General features: G+C 42.6%; 1 protein-coding gene across 2 annotated transcripts in view; it reads left to right on the top strand.

Moving 5' to 3' along the window:
- Positions 1-19251, top strand: part of LOC122801604 (baculoviral IAP repeat-containing protein 2-like) — a 710023-nt gene that overhangs the window by 67764 nt on the left and 623008 nt on the right. For both annotated transcript variants that reach the window (XM_044071073.1, XM_044071072.1), the window contains exon 2: positions 307-3543. In XM_044071073.1, coding sequence (XP_043927008.1) covers positions 2646-3543 — 898 coding nt within the window. In that variant the 5' untranslated portion in view covers positions 307-2645. The remainder of the gene's footprint in view (positions 1-306; positions 3544-19251) is intronic.

Here is a 19251-nt window from a genome sequence, read left to right as displayed (position 1 = left end):
GGGGGGGTACTTTGAGCCATAATTCCTGTGGTACAAAGTTTGATTCACTCAGCCCTCATTTGCTTACTGTTTGACTTTGAGCAAATCACTTAAGAAGACTGTGCTTGTAGGCAATTCGAAATTTGGGCAAGGCTCATCAGTGGGGCCCTTGAACTGCAAGCCTAGTAATTACCTATGAATCTAGGAACTCATTTGGTATATGCATTGTTTAGTAGTGAATATGCTTAAATTACTAACAATTTATTTTCATAATGTGTCTGTAAAAACATTTATACTATTTAATTGTTGTGTGTGTTTCTTTTGCAGGTTTAAACGTGCAAGAAAACCGCTGCAGTTACCTTGGCACCTACATTTGTACAGTTGTTTGACTCTTCATTTTATTGTTTTGACCACAGTTTCCATCATGGAAGAGTAAACTCTTAAAGGGCCTCATCCATTCACTGGGAGAGAGTTTTATGCATTAAGCTAAGGAGGGGAGTTGCACTGTTCAATTGCGGATAGTCATGAGTATGCAGTATTATTTTAGGGCAGGATAAGAACTTATTTTTGATGCCTGCTGATTAAATAAAAATGTGAGTTTTCAGAAGTCTTTTGTAGAGAGTTTGTTTTCAGTAGTAGTGTTACATCTACCAGTGATTGAAGAAATCTGTATTTTTACTCCTTTCAGAATTGTAAGGTATGCATTTGGTCAGCAGTACTGCTCATTTTCTCATTGTCACAATGAATGTATGTTGAGATGAATTTATATCCCTACCAACTAAAGAAATGAATATTTAACAGACCATCCAGCAATATGTCATACTTTATAACGTACAAGTTATTATTCTAGACTTGTGACTAACGGTTCAGGCCAAGGCTTTTTTTGCCCTTAAGTTAAGAAATTGTAGAGTATACAGGAAGATAACTAAAAAAAAAAGCATCTTTTTTGCCTCCGAGTCATCTACCCAGCAAGACTTCCCAGTTGGATTTAAGCCCATTTTTATTTCATTTTGGTAGGTGGGCGTCTCTGTTCACAGAACAAGAGCTGTCTGGAAGGGCTGTCATTTGAAGGTTGCTTCTGACCTCACCTACATCCCAACTATATATCTCCTAACACTTCATGTGGATTGGGGGTGGAGGTGTGATGTAACATCTGCATCACTGCCACTACACCTTCCCCATGCAAGTACACACTCTCCATGCATTTGCTTAGTGAAAACCAGTGCCATATTGTGGCTTTTTGAACCACATGCCACCCCAAGCCATATATTCTGCTCCTTCCTCCAGAGCCTTGTATTTGCATGCGTCTTGTCTCTTTCCTCTCCCACAGGATGGGCACACCCAATCTCCATAATTTTTAAAACTGATTTAATTACATTTAGAATATGAATTTTCCTGTTGTGTTCTCACAGCCAAGGGCTATTTCTCTCCTTCACTGTCAGAATTTTGACACCCCTCTTTCATATGTAGAACTGCTACCACCCACAGTTTGTTGTGGTATATTGTTTAATTCAAGGTTAAGTTAGTACAGATAATTTAAAGGCACAGTTTTACTTCAGGTTGATTTTGTGTATTGGCATCTGCCTTGTTTTCTACCGAACAAAAAATTTAATCCTAGTAACATTATTTGTTTGCATTTCCCTTTTTTAAGAAAATTAAATCTTTTATAAGTTTACCAGTTTTCATGCAGTGAGAATAAACTCACTTGTATAATACAGTACTGGCTGACTTTCTAAATTCTTGGGCATAGTTGTCCAGGTGGTAATCATCAGCTTTTTTAGATGTGGTTGTTCTTATGTCAGTTTTAAATTCTGCCATAACCAATGTTTTGAGTTGCCTGCATCTAATTAGAATGGATCTCATTCAAGCCTCATCAAGAGGGCAGATTGGACTCCTTTTTCTCTGGACCCAAGTGTGCTAGAATCCATTGCTTTACCATATGTCAGGCTATCTCAAGTATGCTGCATAGTTCACAAAAAATGGCTCATTTAAATCAGGTGGCTGAGACTTCGGTAGTTTTAAGTGATGCCTTTCATAATTTGATTGCATGAGAGGGATATTAAGATTAGGAAATACTATATGGTCTTTGTGTCAGGATCAAGTTGCAATCCCATTCAGAAACCTCAGTATAGTGATAGACATTCAGCAATATCTGCTGCTACATATTTAATGAGGAGTGCTCCATGATTAAGATAATTATAAAATCAGTCTAATGACAAAACTTCTGCAGTATTATTCCATATAGAAATGTTTAGTTTTTAATCTGTTGATGTAGATACTCCTTGATGAAGAAAGACTGATTGTCAGCAGCAGAGGAATTTGTAAACTTTTGAGTCTGTATTTTTCTCTCCTAAGTTCACAAAGGAGTAGTAACTTTTAATTGTAAATGGGGCTGAAATAAAAGTACGTGTTAAGTGAATATGTTAATCATAAGTGATTGCTATGAAGAACAGCACAGGAAATAGTCTAGGGAGTAGCATGGCTACGGACCCCTTGCTTTGAAATGGTGTGTAATAATACTAGGGATATATAACGTCTATTTATGGAGTAACAAAATGTATTACTTGTACAACTCTTCCTTTGTGGGAATTAAATCTTGCATGTTTGTGTTGCACAAAACTCTCTCCTAGTGAAGGACTGACCCTTTTTATGAATATTAATTCAATATGAACATAGTGCGAGACGGTCCATTTCTTTCCAGTTTAATGAGTAATAGCAGTGTACGTGATTTACAGTATGACCTTTCTTGCAAACTTTACAGATTTTCAACATTTGCCAAGTTTCCTAGCAGTGTTGCAGTGTCTGAAAGGAGTCTGGCGGATGCTGGTTTTTACTATACTGGAGTGAATGACAGGGTCAAGTGTTTCAGCTGTGGGCTGATGCTAGACAACTGGAAATCTGGGGACATTCCGATTGAAAAACACAAATGCTTCTATCCTAGTTGCAGCTTTGCTCAAAGCCTTTCCAGTAGTGGTCTTGTATCTTCTTCCTGTTCTGCATTTTCTCCACCATTTATCACCAGCCTGTCTGCACCATCATCGCCAACACCACTGCTGCCACCACCACCTCAAAGTATAGAGCATGCGGGCTGTGTAACCACAACTTCCAACAGCTTTTCTCAGGGACCTGCCATTTCTGCAGCAGTAGAAAATTTGAATCTCCTCCACATGCCATGTTTGCACAATGCCGACATGAGTAGTGAAGAAGCCAGGATAAAGTCCTTTCATAGCTGGCCACTGACATTTCTGTCATCAGAGGAACTTGCAAAAGCTGGTTTTTATTTTGTAGGGCCTGGTGACAAAGTTGCCTGCTTTTCCTGTGGTGGCCAGCTAAAAAATTTGGAACCTAGGGATGATGTAGTTTCTGAACATCGAAGACACTATCCAGATTGTTCTTTTGTTTCTGATAAACTACAGAGTAGGAAACCTCAAGAAAATTGCAAACATGCTGTTTCAAATCCAGACATGCGAGGATATGTGGCTCGAGTTAATACTTTCATTAACTGGCCTCCTAGAATCCCTGTTCGGCCTGAACAACTTGCATGGGCTGGATTTTATTATGTTGGTAAGGAACATTTTTATGTGCATGGTGTGTCTGACAGAGAAAAAGTAAATTACATAATTCGATAATATTTCAATGCCTTTCTTTTTGTAGTTTGGATTAGTTATGCCCAGACTTTCTTCATGGAATTTTTGAATGTAAATTTAAACACCTGAGTAGTGTACTAGTTATGCAGATGTGTAGATCTAGAATTGGCTACTACGTAATGCATACTGGCATTATCTCTTCACTGTTACTGCATTTGTAATAATACTAGTGATGACATCTAAGTCCTTAAGTTTAGTGATATATTATTTCCTTTATATCCTGGCAGTTTGTGTTAAAAATTACTGATTACAAAAGCATTAGTACTACTCTTGTTTCTTATTAAATGAAATAATTTGCCCTTTTTATAACCAGCAGGTCTTTGTGAGATTAGAAACCACAAATTGGTGTCTTGACATGAGTGCCTGCCAAGGGGTTACAAAAATTCTCTCAAAAATACATCTATAAGTTTTCCATGATGATTTGGATAATTTTGTTCTGAGTATCTTAATGTTTACAGAAGTATCAAAGTTATTAGATACTTTTGGCATGTGCTTAAACTAGACGAGAGTATTGGTAAATGTATGCCATACACTAAAATGACATATTTTAGTAATTCCTTTAGTTTGCCAGAAATTGTGCTCATTTAAAGCGGTTTCCAAAATCCAAAAGTGGATTTAAGAAATGCTGAGACTACAGATGGTACAGGCACCAGTCCAGGTGGCCATTTCAGATCTTGCAGCTATAATTGTCTAATTAGGTGGTTTATATGAATGGAACAAAGCTTATTCTAGAAAGGACGACCATGCTTGTTCAAGTGGTAATGCCGTTTGTGTATTGTTTTGCCCTTGTGGCAAAGGATGCATAAGAGAAAGCAAGAGATGATTTAAAATGAGACTCGTAGAGCTACAGAGATATTGTGACAGTAATTGTGTTGCTTTGCATTTCCAACATTGCTGTGTTGGTATTATACATATAGTTATGTTGTTTCTCAGTGCAGAATAATTATAGAAGGGGAGGGGGGAATTAACATTAAGAATACAGTAAGGTGGGCTTATTTAAAACTTAAAGTTTATATCCCTGTGGGATGAATGTTGACTTATTATGGACATGTCTATCTGTCCATCCCATCCATAGCACCCTTTTTCCCCATTGTAACACATGGGGTTGGGGTGCCATATCAACATTGACCATCATCTACAGCTAGTGTTCGTATTTAGTAATTATTTATTTGGTTAGATGCCATTAATTAGTAGGAATTGCTGTGTTTAAATGCATGATGAGGTGCTAGTACCATGCATTTTAAAGTGATTGGGATAGTCTACATTGTGATGGTGTTTATCAGTGTGGGTTTTTGTTTTCTTTTATCTTTTTTCCTGTAACCCTTTGCAAGGCACAAAGTCGAGGTGCTAGTGTCTTGTATTTTAAAGTGATTGGGATGGTCTACATTGTGATGATTTATTTATTTATTTTTTTACTGAGGAGGAGTTATAATTCATTATTATTTACGTGAGCTATTTACACTAGCCTGCAGTATTGTAGTTTTTATTAAGGAGTCTGTTTTTTCCCTGTATAATTGAATTGAACAAACACGCGCACATCTCCATATGCTAAGCCTCTTGACCTGAGCAAGGCAGACCAAACTTCCTTTTCCCCATCAACAGTCTTCCGGTCATTCTTAACAGGAACCAAGATCCCCATCCCATCTGTCAGAATAATCTCTTCAGCTTGTTCTGGGTCTGGGAGATAAGAGTGCGTCTTTACTGGGTACCAAACGACCTCAATTGATATCTCTCAAATTGGAGGATCAGCTAGTCTTTGATTTTCCAATTGCTAAGCCTGCCAGCCTGTTTGTCTGTCTTAGTTCTTTGAGACTAGAAGCCTTGAGATGCGAATTGTTACCGCATGTCTGTGATCTCCATCGTTATTTATAGCCCCTGGGCAGAGATGAAGATGGGGGATGTAGACTGACTAATAATCTTATAATTGGACCCTCCTGCCCCCTTGTTAAAAAATAAATAAATAAAAGGAAAGCCAGTTCAGTGGTACTGTTCAGTTTTCACACAGCACTGAAAAGCTACCTTAGTGGTGCCCCAGCAGTATCAAGTACCTTCAGCATTTTGAACAGGATCTTAACCCCTTGGAAGATTTGTAGTGACTTCACCTAGTGAAATGAGTCAAAACCCACCATTTGCTTTTGATATTGTTTGTTCAAAGGATGGCATATCTGCAGTGTTCCAAATGCCATGGGAGTGTTCGTTTGATACCCATCAGTGTCCCCAGCAAAGGTTGAAGTCAACATTAATCTGCTGGTGCTGAGAACAATCTGGGTAATGTCTCCCTGACCTAGTGATTACCTGAACCTTATTGAAGCTATCAAAAAACATTCCCTATTGCTTTTCAAGCTCTTGTATCGTCTGGGCCTTTGGCTACATCACTACTGCGGCTGTAGTAATGTTTTGATGATGATCTTTGTGTTTCACTGTTGCAGTCATTACCTTTGGGTAATCTGCTGGCAGGTTGCCCTCAGTCGGCCTGATTAACAAAGTCTTGGGTCCTGCGTCGGTTGCTGTCCCTTCTTCCATGACGTCAGGTCGTCGGGGGTATAAAACATGCAGCCAATGCCATTACAGCAGTCTTTATCGCCGCACGGTGCCCGAAGCAAAAGCAGTTCGCAAGTGTCGGTCGGCTGACTCCTGAAATTTTCGTTTTCGAGTTTCAGAAACAAAATCTTCAACTAAAAAGCTAAGTACCCTGTTGGGGAAACTTTTTCTTCCTCCTTACTGATGTCAGTAAAAGTTAATAATTGTATTACTTGTGGGAAGCAAATACCTCATAAGGATTTTCATTTGTACTGTATTCCTTGCCTAGGTCCTGACCACAACGTACCTTGCTGTCGGTTTTGTGCTAAATTTAATCAACGCTCTATCAAATGTCGGTACATCTTTGCTTCTAAATATTTTGGCTCACGCTTAAATTATCCAGAAATGTTGTTGGTTAGCAAACTGACTACCGGAATACCTAAAAAACGCAAAGAAAAAGACAGAGACAGGCCGTTGAGGTCCAAAATTGACGACAATGCTTCTCCTAAGCCAGTCGCCAGTTTGCCAATACTCAGTGAGGCGCTTTCGCAGCCCCTGATACCCGCTACTTCTGATTCGCAGGCCTCTACTGAGACCCATTCGAAGTCCGGTATGCCGCGATATGCTTCAATTATAGAACCCGCGGATGTGTCTACCTTAGATGGGTCCGGAGCCGCTGTGCAGGCACCGGCTTCTGAGGGTGTTTTCAGGCCTACAGATTTGTATATTAGACTGACGTCATCTTCAAAACTAAGGCCAAAATCTAAACCTATGCCTAAAAAAACGGCGCCTGGGCCACATGTGCAGGCCTCATACCTAAAAAAAAAAAAAAAAAAAAAAAAAAAACAAATTATCAAAATGGCTGAAGATTTAATTACTCTAATCAGGGGTAGCCAACCCCCCCCCCCCTTCTAAGAGACCTAGGCAAGACATTGATTATGAATCTTCTGAACAAGATTCTGTTTCTTCTGACTCTTCTAATGAACAGGAATTGTCTATACCTACTTATGAGGACTCTGATGCAGAAGATTCCATTCCTTCTACTTCTCCCCCTGAGGATTTTTCTTTTGGGGAAACTTTACATACCTTAAGGGAACATTTCCACTGGGAAAGTCAAGATTTCTCAGAATCTAAAAAGAGACTTAGGGATTTTCTTCTTCCTCAGCATAGGCCTTTGGCTATACCTCCTGTTCTAGACATTGTTGATGTTTTTTCAGAATCTAGTATGGCTCCTGATTCTCTGCCTCCGGCTCTTTGTAAGCCAGACAGATACTACAGGGTTCCTGACTCCCACAAATTCCTTTTCAAAAATCCTATTGCAGATCCTGAAACCATTTCTCAGGGTCCCAAGGGCATTAAGGCTTCTACTGCTAAAAATCCTACCCCTTCTGATAGAGATTCCAGGGCGCTAGATCGATGTGGTAAGAAGGTTTACACTTATGCAACCTTGGCAATAAGGGCTTTAAACTCTATTTCATATGCTTAAATATCAACAGCATATCATGGGACTGCTTAAACAGAAGATGATGTTAATTTCTGACTGTGTGGAAAATATTTACAGGATCTATTGCATTCAGCTGAACAAGTTGGAAAACATACTTTGCAATGTGGTTTTGATTCTTTGGAGCCTCTTGCAGGGCTGCTGTAACTGGGTCTGTGCTGAGAAGGCATGCTTGGCTCAAAGAGCAAACTCTGCCAGATCATGTTAAAGAAAAATTGTTAGATGCTCCTTTACAACAGGACCGTCTCTTTGGTAATAAGGCTGAAGAAGTTTTTAAAAAAGGTGAAAGATAAAGTTAAATCTATGCAAACCGTGAAAGATTTCTTACAAGTACAACCTCCAAGATTATTAGGCACTGGCCTACTAAGAACTGGTCCTTTACAGTTCCTTCAAGAGCCACTCAAGTCAAACCCAGACATTCCAAAGGCTCCAGGTTTCAGTCACAAGGGACTTTTAGAACAAAACAATGGGATGCCTCCTCCTCCAAATCTGGAAACAACAAGACGCCTCCCTATGGTAAGCAGTCTCAATGACTTCCCTTTACACTTACCAAGCACTTACCTTTTAGCCGCCCCTTTGGGGGAAAAACTGGCACTTCATGCAAGAAACTGGCAACTGATTACCCAGGACAAATGGGTTTTAAATATAGTATCCCAGGGATACAGATTTAATTTCCACATTTTGCCAATCCCAAACGGATGGCCAGACCTGCCCCCAAATCAGTGGGCAGAGGCCCAGAAACAAGTACTGTCCCTTATGAGCATGGGGATATTCAACCAGTACCAGAAGAGGAAAAGGGACAAGGTTTCTATTCAAGACTTTTCCTGGTACCCAGAAAAGACAAATCATGGTGTCCAATTCTGGACTTATCTACTCTAAACACATTTCTGGACATTCCAAAATTCAAGATGCGGACTCTTCAACAATTGCTTCCTATGCTAGGCAAAAAGATGCCTGCTTGGTAACTCTAGACTTAAAAGAGGCTTACCTGCATATCCCAATCAGGGAATCGTGCAGAAGATACCTCCGCTTCAAAGCAGGCTACTTGCATTACCAGTTCTCTGCACTGCCCTTTGGCTTATCTACTGCGCCCAGGGTCTTCACAAAGTGCCTGGCTCCAGTAATTGCATTTTGCAAGCAAAGAAATATTCAAATATATCCATACCTGGGTGATTATCTAATTTAGTCAGAAAACAGGGACATTCTTCTAAAACATCTGGCGTTTGTAAAAAGGGCTCTAACTTGTCTAGGGTACACTATAAATGAAAAGAAATCACAACTGGTACCCTCTCAAAAATTACATTCCTGGGTGCACACTTGAATACAACTGCCCAGATGGCTTTCTTTACACCAGAAAAGCAAATTCATTTGGTGACTTACTTCAAACAGGTGGTCACAAAAACCCTGCTATCTGTAGACAAATTCTGCAAGCCTTGAGGTTCTTGGCCTCCTGCATTCTTCTAATTCTATATGCAAGACTGCATATGAGGAAACTTCAGTGGTACTTAAAAATGGAGTCAACATTGTCACAGCCTGGAAACAATGATTCCTATCATACCTTGCCTGCAACTAGAGTTCCTATGGTGGGCAGAGGCCTGCCACTTAAACAGGGGACTGCCATACACTCCACCCCCTGCTGCCCAAACCCTAACTACAGACGCATCAGACTATGGTTGGGGGGGCTCATCTGGCAGGGAAGTGCATTCAGGGTAAATGGAGCCCAAATCAAATGCACCTTCATATCAATCAAAAAGAAATGCTAGCTGTACAGAATGCACTGACAGCTTTCAAGGGCTACCTTTATCCAGGACAATTAATGATAAAGACAGACAACACCACAGTTATGTGGTACATAAACAAGCAGGGGGGTACACACTCCTACCCCCTTTGCAGACTAGCCATGGCATTGTGGAACATGGCCTTGACCTATCAAATACAACTACAAGCTCAATTCCTGCCAGGAAATCTGAATACTCTGACAGACATACTAAGCAGAAATCTCATGGACCAACACGAATGGAAACTGGAACCATGGATTTTCAACATGTTGACACGCAAATGGGGGAGTCCAGATGTAGATCTTTTTGGCTCACCCCAGAACCATCAGTTGGACAAATTCTGCACAAGAACTCATCACAAAAAAGCCTAGGAAGTGGATGCTCTATCCTTCAGCTGGAAAAACCTATCAGTCTATGCCTTTCCCCCTCTGCCTCTGCTCTCCAAAGTTCTACTAAATGTCAAACAGGACAAACCAAAAATGATTTTCTTTGCTCCAGACTGGCTTCGCCAACTCTGGTACCCACTCCTGTGCAATGTGTCGCACCTTCCACCATGGCACCTGCCTCGGGCACCTTACTTACTGTCTCAGCAGAACAACCAAATTCTGCACTTGAATTTTGCAGCATGGCTAATCACCTAAATTCACCCTTAGCATCCCTCAGCAAATCTGAGATGGATGTAATTTTGAAGGCAAGAAGGCCTAGTACTAGAAAATCTTATGCTGACAAATGGAAAAGATTATGTGCCTGGAATCGATCACAAGGGATAAACACAGCAGTGCCCAATATTCCTCAGATTTTACAATACTTAACTGAGATGCTTCACAAGGGCCTGTCCTTTTCTTCCATAAAAATCCATGCCTCAGCTATTTCAGCTCATTACAACACAGAACCTCCCCTCTTTTCTCATCCACTGCTAAAGCAGTATCTCAGAGGGGCCAAAAACTTAAGACCACCCAGGAGAGCTCTAAACCCTGCCTGGGACCTCAATTTTGTATTGGAAAAATCCACTCTCCCTCCTTTCGAGCCAGCTGCTACTGCAGACATAAAATTTCTCTCCTGGAAAACAGCTTTCCTTTTAGCAGTTACGTCAGCTAGAAGGATTTCCGAATTATTATGGCAGTGGAGCCTTTCATCATTTTTCATGTAGACAGGGTGTCTCAGGACCAATCTATCCTTCATGCCTAAGGTGCTATCCAGTGTGGCTCTTAATCAGACCATTCATTTGCCAGCTTTCTTTCCCAATCCACAGAACAAGAGGGAGCAGATTCTGCATTTATTGTATGTACACAGACAACTTAGATTTTACTTAAACAGTACAAAATCTCAAAGAAAATCTGAACAACTACTGGTGGCATTTGCTGCAGGGGCAGAAGGAAAGGCTATTTCAAAGCAGACTATTTCCAAATGGATAAGCCATTGTATTCATTTCTGCTGTATGCACCATGGTAAAACTATCTTCCAGGGGATCAGAACTCATTCCACCAGGGTGCATCTACTTCTCCAGCCTTTCTCAGAGGTGTTCCTACCAGAGACATTCTAGAAGCTGCTACCTGGAGCTCAGTTCATACGTTTACCAAACATTACCATTTACCTTTCTTCTCTAAATCCAGAGCTGGCTTTGCCACTGCTGTCCTGCAGGACCTTATAGCTGGTCCTAATGCTGTATAATTCCCTCCACCCAACCATAGCTTTGGGAATCTACCCAAATGTAATGACTGCAACAGTGAAACATGAAGAACATAGTACAGTTGTGTACACTTACCATAAATGTAGATGTTAGAGTGTATTCACTGTTGCAGTCCTGATTACCCTCCCTCCAGCCCGACTATACCTCTACTTTCTTTCACTATGCTTAAAAGCCCTTTTGGTGTATTTGCTTTTAGGATTGGAGGTATATTTTTAGTGTTTTTTTAATTTTATTTGCTCCCCATTTGGGGGGCACCTGACATCTGGGGCAAGAAAAACTGATGTAATGGCGTCGGCTGCATGTTTTATACCCCTGACGACCTGACGTCATGGAAGAAGGGACAGCAACCGACGCAGGACCCAAGACTTTGTTTATCAGGCCGACTGAGGGCAACCCGCCAGCAGATTACCCAAATGTAATGACTGTAACAGTGAATACACTCTAACTTCTACATTTATGGTAAGTGTACACAACTGTACTTTCTTTGCATTTTGCTGTTGCAGTCATCACATTAGGGTTATCCCTGCCAGGGTAGCCCTCAGCTGGCCAGAATACCAGACACTTAGTATTTCTGGGTCAGTTGCTGTCGCTTGTAGACAGATGTCTGGTCATCAGTGGCATAAAGGAAGGCAGCCAGTGCCATTACATCAGCCTTTCTTGCCGTGGAGCCCGAAGAAGAAGCAGTTCGCATGAGTGCCAGTCAGCCGCTACCTGAGTTTCATTTCCGAATTGAATTCAAAGTCTTTGAAAGCTAAGTACGCCGTTGGAGATCCTTTTTTTCTTGCACTAACCGATGTCAGAAAAAGTTAATTGTCTCACCTGTGGAAAGCAAATACCACACCGGGACTTCCACTCTTACTGCATCACTTGTCTAGGCCCAGACCATGAAGTCCCTCATCTGTTCTGTGCTTTGTTTAATGCCATAACTATTCGTCTGCCCCTTATTGTAGCCAGATATGTCCGATTACAGTCCTCTAATTCTGATATGGCTTTGGTAAGCCATTCAACAGAAGATCATCTGAAAAAACGTAAACATGAAGACAGACCGCACAGGACCAGACCGCACAGGACCAGACCTTCCGATGATGCTACTGCCAAGCTGGTCGTCAGTCCTCCGGAACTCAGTGAGGCACTTTCGCAGCCCCTGATGCCTGCTTCAGACCAGACCTTCCGATGATGCTACTGCCAAGCTGGTCGTCAGTCCTCCGGAACTCAGTGAGGCACTTTCGCAGCCCCTGATGCCTGCTTCAGTTAATTCGCAGGCCACTACCGAGACCCTTTCGGAGTCCGGCATGCCGCAGAATTCTTCTTCGTCTAAGGATCCTGCAGTCGTCTCTACCTTGGATGGGTCTGGAGCTGCTGTGCAGGCACCGGCTTCTGAAGGAAGTCCTACACAACACCGAATCCAGACATAAACCGATGCCTTCTTTCACGGCTACTGTTCTGCCAGGTTCCTTAGGGGCCCAGGACTCGAACCACCCCCAAGAAACTGACTTCCAGCCATTCTCTGGCACCTGCCCCCTTGCCTCAGTCACAAATAGTTAAAATGGCAGAAGACCTTATGCTGATTAGGGGAAGCCAAGCCACTCCCTCAAAAAGAAGGAGATCTGTCTCCAGTAGTTTTGTCTGAACAAGAGTCAGATGAATCTGATGCATCTGACTGTGAAAACATGCAGCCCCTCTCTACATATGAGGATTCTGTTGCAGAGGAATCTATTCCTTCAGCCTCTCCCCCAGAAGATTTGTCCTGTGGGGAAACCCTGCATACCTTAAGGGAGCATTTCCAATGGGAGAGTCAAGACTACTGCCAGTCTAAAAAGAGACTGAGAGTTCCTGGACCTTCCACAGCACAGGCCCTTAGCCATCTCCCCCATCCTAGATGTGGTGGATGATGTCTTCCTTGAATCCAGCTTGACTCCAAATGCCCTCCCTCTTGCTCCCAGAAAACCAGACAGATACTATAGTCAGTGACTCTCACAAATATCTTTTTAAAAACCCAACAGCGGACTCGGGTCATTTGTCAAGGCCCAAAAGGGGTTAAAGCTATTTTGCCTAAGGATCCCACCCCCTCAAACAGATGGGGTAAAAAGTATACAGCTACTCTTGCTATCAGGGCACTAAATTGTCAGTTCTATATGCTTAAATATCAACAACATACCTTGGAACTCCTTAAACAAAAATGTCCTCTTTTCCTGCATGGGCAGAATCTAAAGATTTACAGGAGTTAATGCACTCTGCTGGTCAAGTAACTAAACACACCTTGCACTGTGAATGTTTTTCGTGTTTCACTGTTGCAGCCATCACATTAGGGTTATCCGCTTGCAGTAACCCTCAGTCGGCCTGATTATCAAAGTCTTTGTTCCTGCATCGGTTGCTGTCTCATCTTCCATGATGTCAGATAGTCAGGGGTATAAAGCATGCAGCCGACGCCATTACATCAGCCTTTCTTGCTGTGTGGTGCCTGAAGCAGAAGCAGTTCGCAAGTGCCGGTCGTCCGACTCTTGAAATTTTCGTTTTCGAGTTTCAGATCCACAGTCTTCAATCAAGCTAAGTACCCAATTAGGGAACGTTTTTCTTGCTCTAAACCGATGTCAGTAAAAGTTAACAGTTGTATTTCTTGTTGGAAGCAAATACCGCATAAAGATTTTCATTCGTACTGCATTCCTTGCTTAGGCCCAGACCACGACGTACCTCGCTGTCGGTTTTGTGCCTTATTCAAACCTCATACTATTCATCATCTGTTCATTTACTTGGAGTCCGGTATGTCGTGAGATGCTTCCAAGACTGTGGAACCTGCGGATGTCTTTACCTTGGATGGGTCCGGAGCCACTGTGCAGGCACCGGCTTCTGAGGGTATATTCAGGCCTACTGACTTGCATATTAAACTGACGCCATCTTCTTCTTCAAGGCCTAAAACTCGATCCATGCCTAGAAAACCGATGCCCAGACCGCATGGTCAGGCCCCTATGCCTAAAAAACAAATAAGAATGGCTGAAGACCTTGTTACTGTAATCGGGGGAAGCCACCTTCCCCCTCTAAGAGACTTAGGACTGATTTTCCTTCTGATCAGGACTCTGAAATTTCTGTTTTCTCTGATGACCAGGATTTGCCCTTATCTACCTATGAGGATTCTGATGCAGAGGACTCAATTCTCTCTGCTTCCCCTCCAGAGGATTTCTCTTTTGGTGAAACTTTGCCTACTCTTAGGGAGCATTTTCGCTGGGAAAGCCAGGATTACTCTTGATTCCAAAAAGAAGCTTAGGGAATTCTTACGCCTGCCTCAACACAGGCCTTTAGCTATCTCTCCTATGCTGAACATTGTAGATGATGCCTTCTCGGAATCTAGCCTGGCTACTGATTCTATACCTCCTGCTCCCAGAATACCTGATGGGTATTACAGGGTACCTGACTCTCGCAAGTTCCTCTTTAAAAATCTTACTGTGGATCAAGGGCATTAAGGCTACTACTGCCAAAAATCCTATCCCCTCTGATAGAGATTCCAGGCGCTGGATAGATGGGGTAAGAAGGTATTCATCTCTGCAACCTTTGCAATTAGGGCCTTAAACTGCCAGTCTCATTATGTTAAAGTATCAGCAGCATATTATTGGATTGCTTAAACAGAAAATGATGTTGATTCCCGACTGTGCTGAAAATAAAGATTTGCAGGATTTAATGCATTCTGCTGAGCAAGTTGGAAAACATACTTTGCAATGTGGTTTTGATTGATTAGAGGCATCTTGCAGGGCTGCTGTCACTGGGTCTGTACTTAGAAGGCATGCTTGGCTTAAGGAGCAATCTTTGCCAGATCATGTTAAAGCTAAATTACTGGATGCTCCCTTAAACCAAGACCACCTGTTTGGCAACATAGCAGAAGTACTTAAAAAAAATGGAGGGAAAAAGCTAAATCTATGCAAACCGTTAAAGATTTCCTGCAAGTACAGCCTCCCAGATTTAGTAGGCATTGGTCCTTTCCTGCCTCTTCCAGGCCTTCTCAGTCCAAACCCAGAACCAGCAGAATACCCAGGCTTCAGTCCCAAGATACTCACAGGCCTAGGCAGTGGGGGGCTCCCACTTCCAAAGCAGGGAGTAGTAAGACTCCCCCTGTGGTAAACTGTCTCAGTGACTTAACTTTAAACCTTCCCTGCTCAACTGACTGTTTCTTTGGGGGGAAAGATTGCCCTGCATGCAAAAAATTGGGAACTCATTACCCAGGACAAGTGGGTTTTAAATATAGTTTCCCAAGGTTACAGATTCCAGTTCCACTCCTTACCAACCCCAAACGGTTGGCCATACCTACCCCCAAATCTGTGGGCAGAGGCTCAAAAGCAAGTTCTCTCTCTTTTAAGCATCAGGGTTATTCAACCTGTCCCAGAATAAGTATGGGGACAAGGTTTCTACTTTACTTTTTTCCTGGTACTTAGAAAAGACAATTCCTATCATCCTATCCTGGACCTGTCTATCCTAAACACATTTTTGGTAATCTCAAAATTCAAGATGCTAACTCTTCATCAGCTACTTCCCATGCTAGGCAAAGATGCCTGGTTGGCAACACTGGGTTTAAAGGAAGCCTACCTGCACATCCCAATAAGGGAATCTTGCAGAAGATACCTACGCTTCAAAGCAGGCTACATGCTGCCCTTTGGCTTATCTACTGTGCCCAGGGTATTCACAAAGTGCCTAGCTCCAGCGATTGCATTTTGCAGGCAAAGAAATATTAAAATATACCCATACTTGGACGATTGTCTAATTCAGGCAGAAAGCCAGGACATACTATTAAATCATCTGGTATTTGTAAAGAAATTGATAATGTCTCTAGGGTACACCATAAACAAAAAGAAATCACACCCTTTACCCTGCCAACAAATTGTATTCCTGGGAGCAAGCTAGAGTACAACTTTCCCAGATGGCCTACCTCACACCAGAGAAACAAATTCAATGGACAGTCTACTTCAAACTACTGGCCACCAAGACAAAGCTATCTGCAAGGAAAATACTGCAAGCCCTGGGGTTCATGGTCTCCTGCATTCTACTAATTCCATATGCAAGACTGCATATGAGGAAACTACAATGGTATCTAAAAAGCCTATGGTGTCAACATTCTCAGGATCTAGAATCAATAATTCCTATCATACCTTGTCTACAGATAGAGTTCCTTTGGTGGACAGAGGCCTGCCACCAAAACAAGGGGCTGCCATTCACTCTACCCCCTGCCACCCAAACCCCAACGACAGACACATCAGACTATGCATAGGGAGTTCACTTGACAGGGCAGTGTATTCAAGGCAAATGGAACCCATATCAAATGCATTATTCAAGGCAAATGGAACCCATATCAAATGCATTTGCATATCAGTCAAAAAGAAATGTTAGCTGTACAGAATGCTCTGACAGCCTTCAAGGACCACATTCTTCCAGGACAATTATTAGTAAAGATGGACAACACCACTGTTATGTGGTACATAAGCAGGGGGAACCCTCTCATACCCCCTCTGCAGACTAGCTATGGCTCTGTGAAATACAGCCTTGAGCTACCAAGTGCACCTACAGGCTCAATTCCTGTCAGGAAAGCTAAATACACTGGCAGACGACCTAAGCAGAAATCTCATTGAACCACATGAGTGGAAACTGGAACCAAAGATATTCAACATGTTGAGAAACAAATGGGGGAGCCCAGAGATGGGCCTGTTTGCCTCCCCACAGAACTACCAATTGGACAAATTCTGCACAAGGACTCCCCACAAACAAGCTTGGAAAGTGGATGCCCTGTCCTTCACCTGGAAAACCTATCAGTTTATGCCTTTCCCCCTCTGCCTCTCCTCTCCAGGGTACTACTAAAGATCAAACAGGAAAAACCAAGGACAATACTGATTGCACAAGACTGGCCACACCAACACTGGTACCCCCCTCCTGCGCAGTGTGTCGCTGCTGGCACCATGGCACCTGCCTCAGACCCCTGCCCTGCTGTCCCAGCAGGAGGGCCAGATTCTGCACCCACAACTTCAAACACTGAACTTGGCAGCCTGGCTAATTACCTGATCTCTCCATTACCATGCCCGATAGATGTCATCTTGGAGGCAAGGGAGGCCTTGTACTAGAAAATCCTATGCTGAAAAATGGAAAAGATTTTGTTCCTGGAGCCAAACTTAGGGGATGGGAACAGCTGTGCCCAATTTACCCCGTATTCTTCAGTACTTAACTGAGATGCTTCACAGGGGCCTTTCCTTTTCCTCCATCAAAATTCATGCCTCAGCCATTTCAGCTCATTACAATACAGAACCACCCCTCTTCTCTCATCCACTGCTGAAGCAATTCCTCAGAGGGGCCAAAAACTTAAGACCACCCTGGAGAGCCCCTACTCCAGCCTGGGACCGTAACTTTGTATTGGAAAAGCTCGCCTCCCTTTGAGCCAGTTGCAAATGCAGAGTTGAAATTCCTTTTTTGGAAAACAGCCTTCCTTTTAGCCATCACTTCAGCGAGAAAAGTGTCTGAATTACAGGCCCTCATGGCAGTGGAGCCTTTTAATCATCTTTCATGCTGGCAGGGTGTCCCTTAGGACCAGTCCCTCCTTCATGCCCAAGGTGGTATCTAGTGTGGCCCTTAATCAGTCCATTCATTTGCCAACCTTCTTTTCTAATCCACAGAACAAAGGAGAATGAATACTGCACTCCTTGAACGTGCGCAGACAACTTAGATTTTACTTGGACAGGACTAAGCCTTTCAGGAAATCTGAACTACTGCTGGTTGCATCTGCTGTAGGGGCAGAGGGGAAGGCCATTTCAAAGCAAACCATTTCTAAGTGGATAGGCCATTGCATTCATTTCTGCTATAAGCATCATGGGAAACCTACCCCACAGGGGATAAGACCACATTCAACCAGGGCTGCATCTATCTCTACAGCCTTTCTCAGAGGTGTCCCTACCAGGGACATCCTAGAAGCTGCTACCTGGAGTTCTGTACATACATTCACCAAGCATTACCAGTTGCCAATTTTTTTTAAATCCAGAGCTGGATTTGCTACTGCAGTCTTGCAGGGCCTTATAGCTGGTCCTAATGCTGTCTAATTACCTCCTCCCATCCTTAGCTTTGAGAATCTACCCAAATGTGATGACTGCAACAGTGAAACACTAAGAACATAGTACAGTTGTGTACACTTACCATAAATGTAGATGTTTGAGTGTATTCACTGTTGCAGTCCTGGTTACCTCCTCCCATCCTTAGCTTTGGGAATCTACCCAAATGTGATGACTGCAACAGTGAAACACTAAGAACATAGTACAGTTGTGTACACTTACCATAAATGTAGATGTTTGAGTGTATTCACTGTTGCAGTCCTGGTTACCTCCTCCCATCCTTAGCTTTGGGAATCTACCCAAATGTGATGACTGCAACAGTGAAACACTAAGAACATAGTACAGTTGTGTACACTTACCATAAATGTAGATGTTTGAGTGTATTCACTGTTGCAGTCCTGGTTAGCCTCCCTCCATCCCCCTGACTTCTATTGACTGTACCTCTATTCTTGTTTACTATGCTTAAAGCTTTTTGGTATATTTGCTTTTTTATTGGAGCTGTAAATTTATATACAATTGCTTCCCATTATGGGTGCACCTGACATCTGGGGCAAGAAAAACTGATGTAATGGCATCGGCTGCATGCTTTATAGCCCTGACTACCTGGCATCCTGGAAGATGAGACAGCAACCGACACAGGACCAATAACTGGTAAACAGGCCGACTGAGGGCTACTGCAAGCAGATAACCCTAATGTGATGACTGCAACAGTGAATACACTGTAACATCTACATTTATGGCAAGTGTACACAACTGTACTGTTTGATGCCCTAGAAGCTTCTTGCAGGGCAGCAGTCACTGGATCTGTCATTTAGAAGGCATGCATGGCTTAAGAAACAACCCCTGCCAGACCATGTTTGGTACTAAAGTAGAAGAGGTGTTAAAAAGATGGAAGAAAAAGCAAAATCTATGCAGACTATTAAAGATTTCTTACAGGTACAGCCCCCTAGGTTCAGCAGGCATTTTCCTTCCAAGCACTGGTCCTTTCCTGCATCTAGTAAACAGGGCCAGCCTAGGCCCCATGGAAACAGACCTCCTAGACAGCAGTCCCAGGAGTTGCAGAGAT

This window comes from Protopterus annectens, chromosome 5.part0 (genome assembly GCF_019279795.1).
Source record: "Protopterus annectens isolate FY-2018-M chromosome 5.part0, PAN1.0, whole genome shotgun sequence".
Lineage (NCBI taxonomy): Eukaryota > Metazoa > Chordata > Ceratodontiformes > Protopteridae > Protopterus > Protopterus annectens.
Note: the sequence above shows the minus strand (reverse complement) of the source record. Positions and strands in the feature narration are given on the sequence as shown.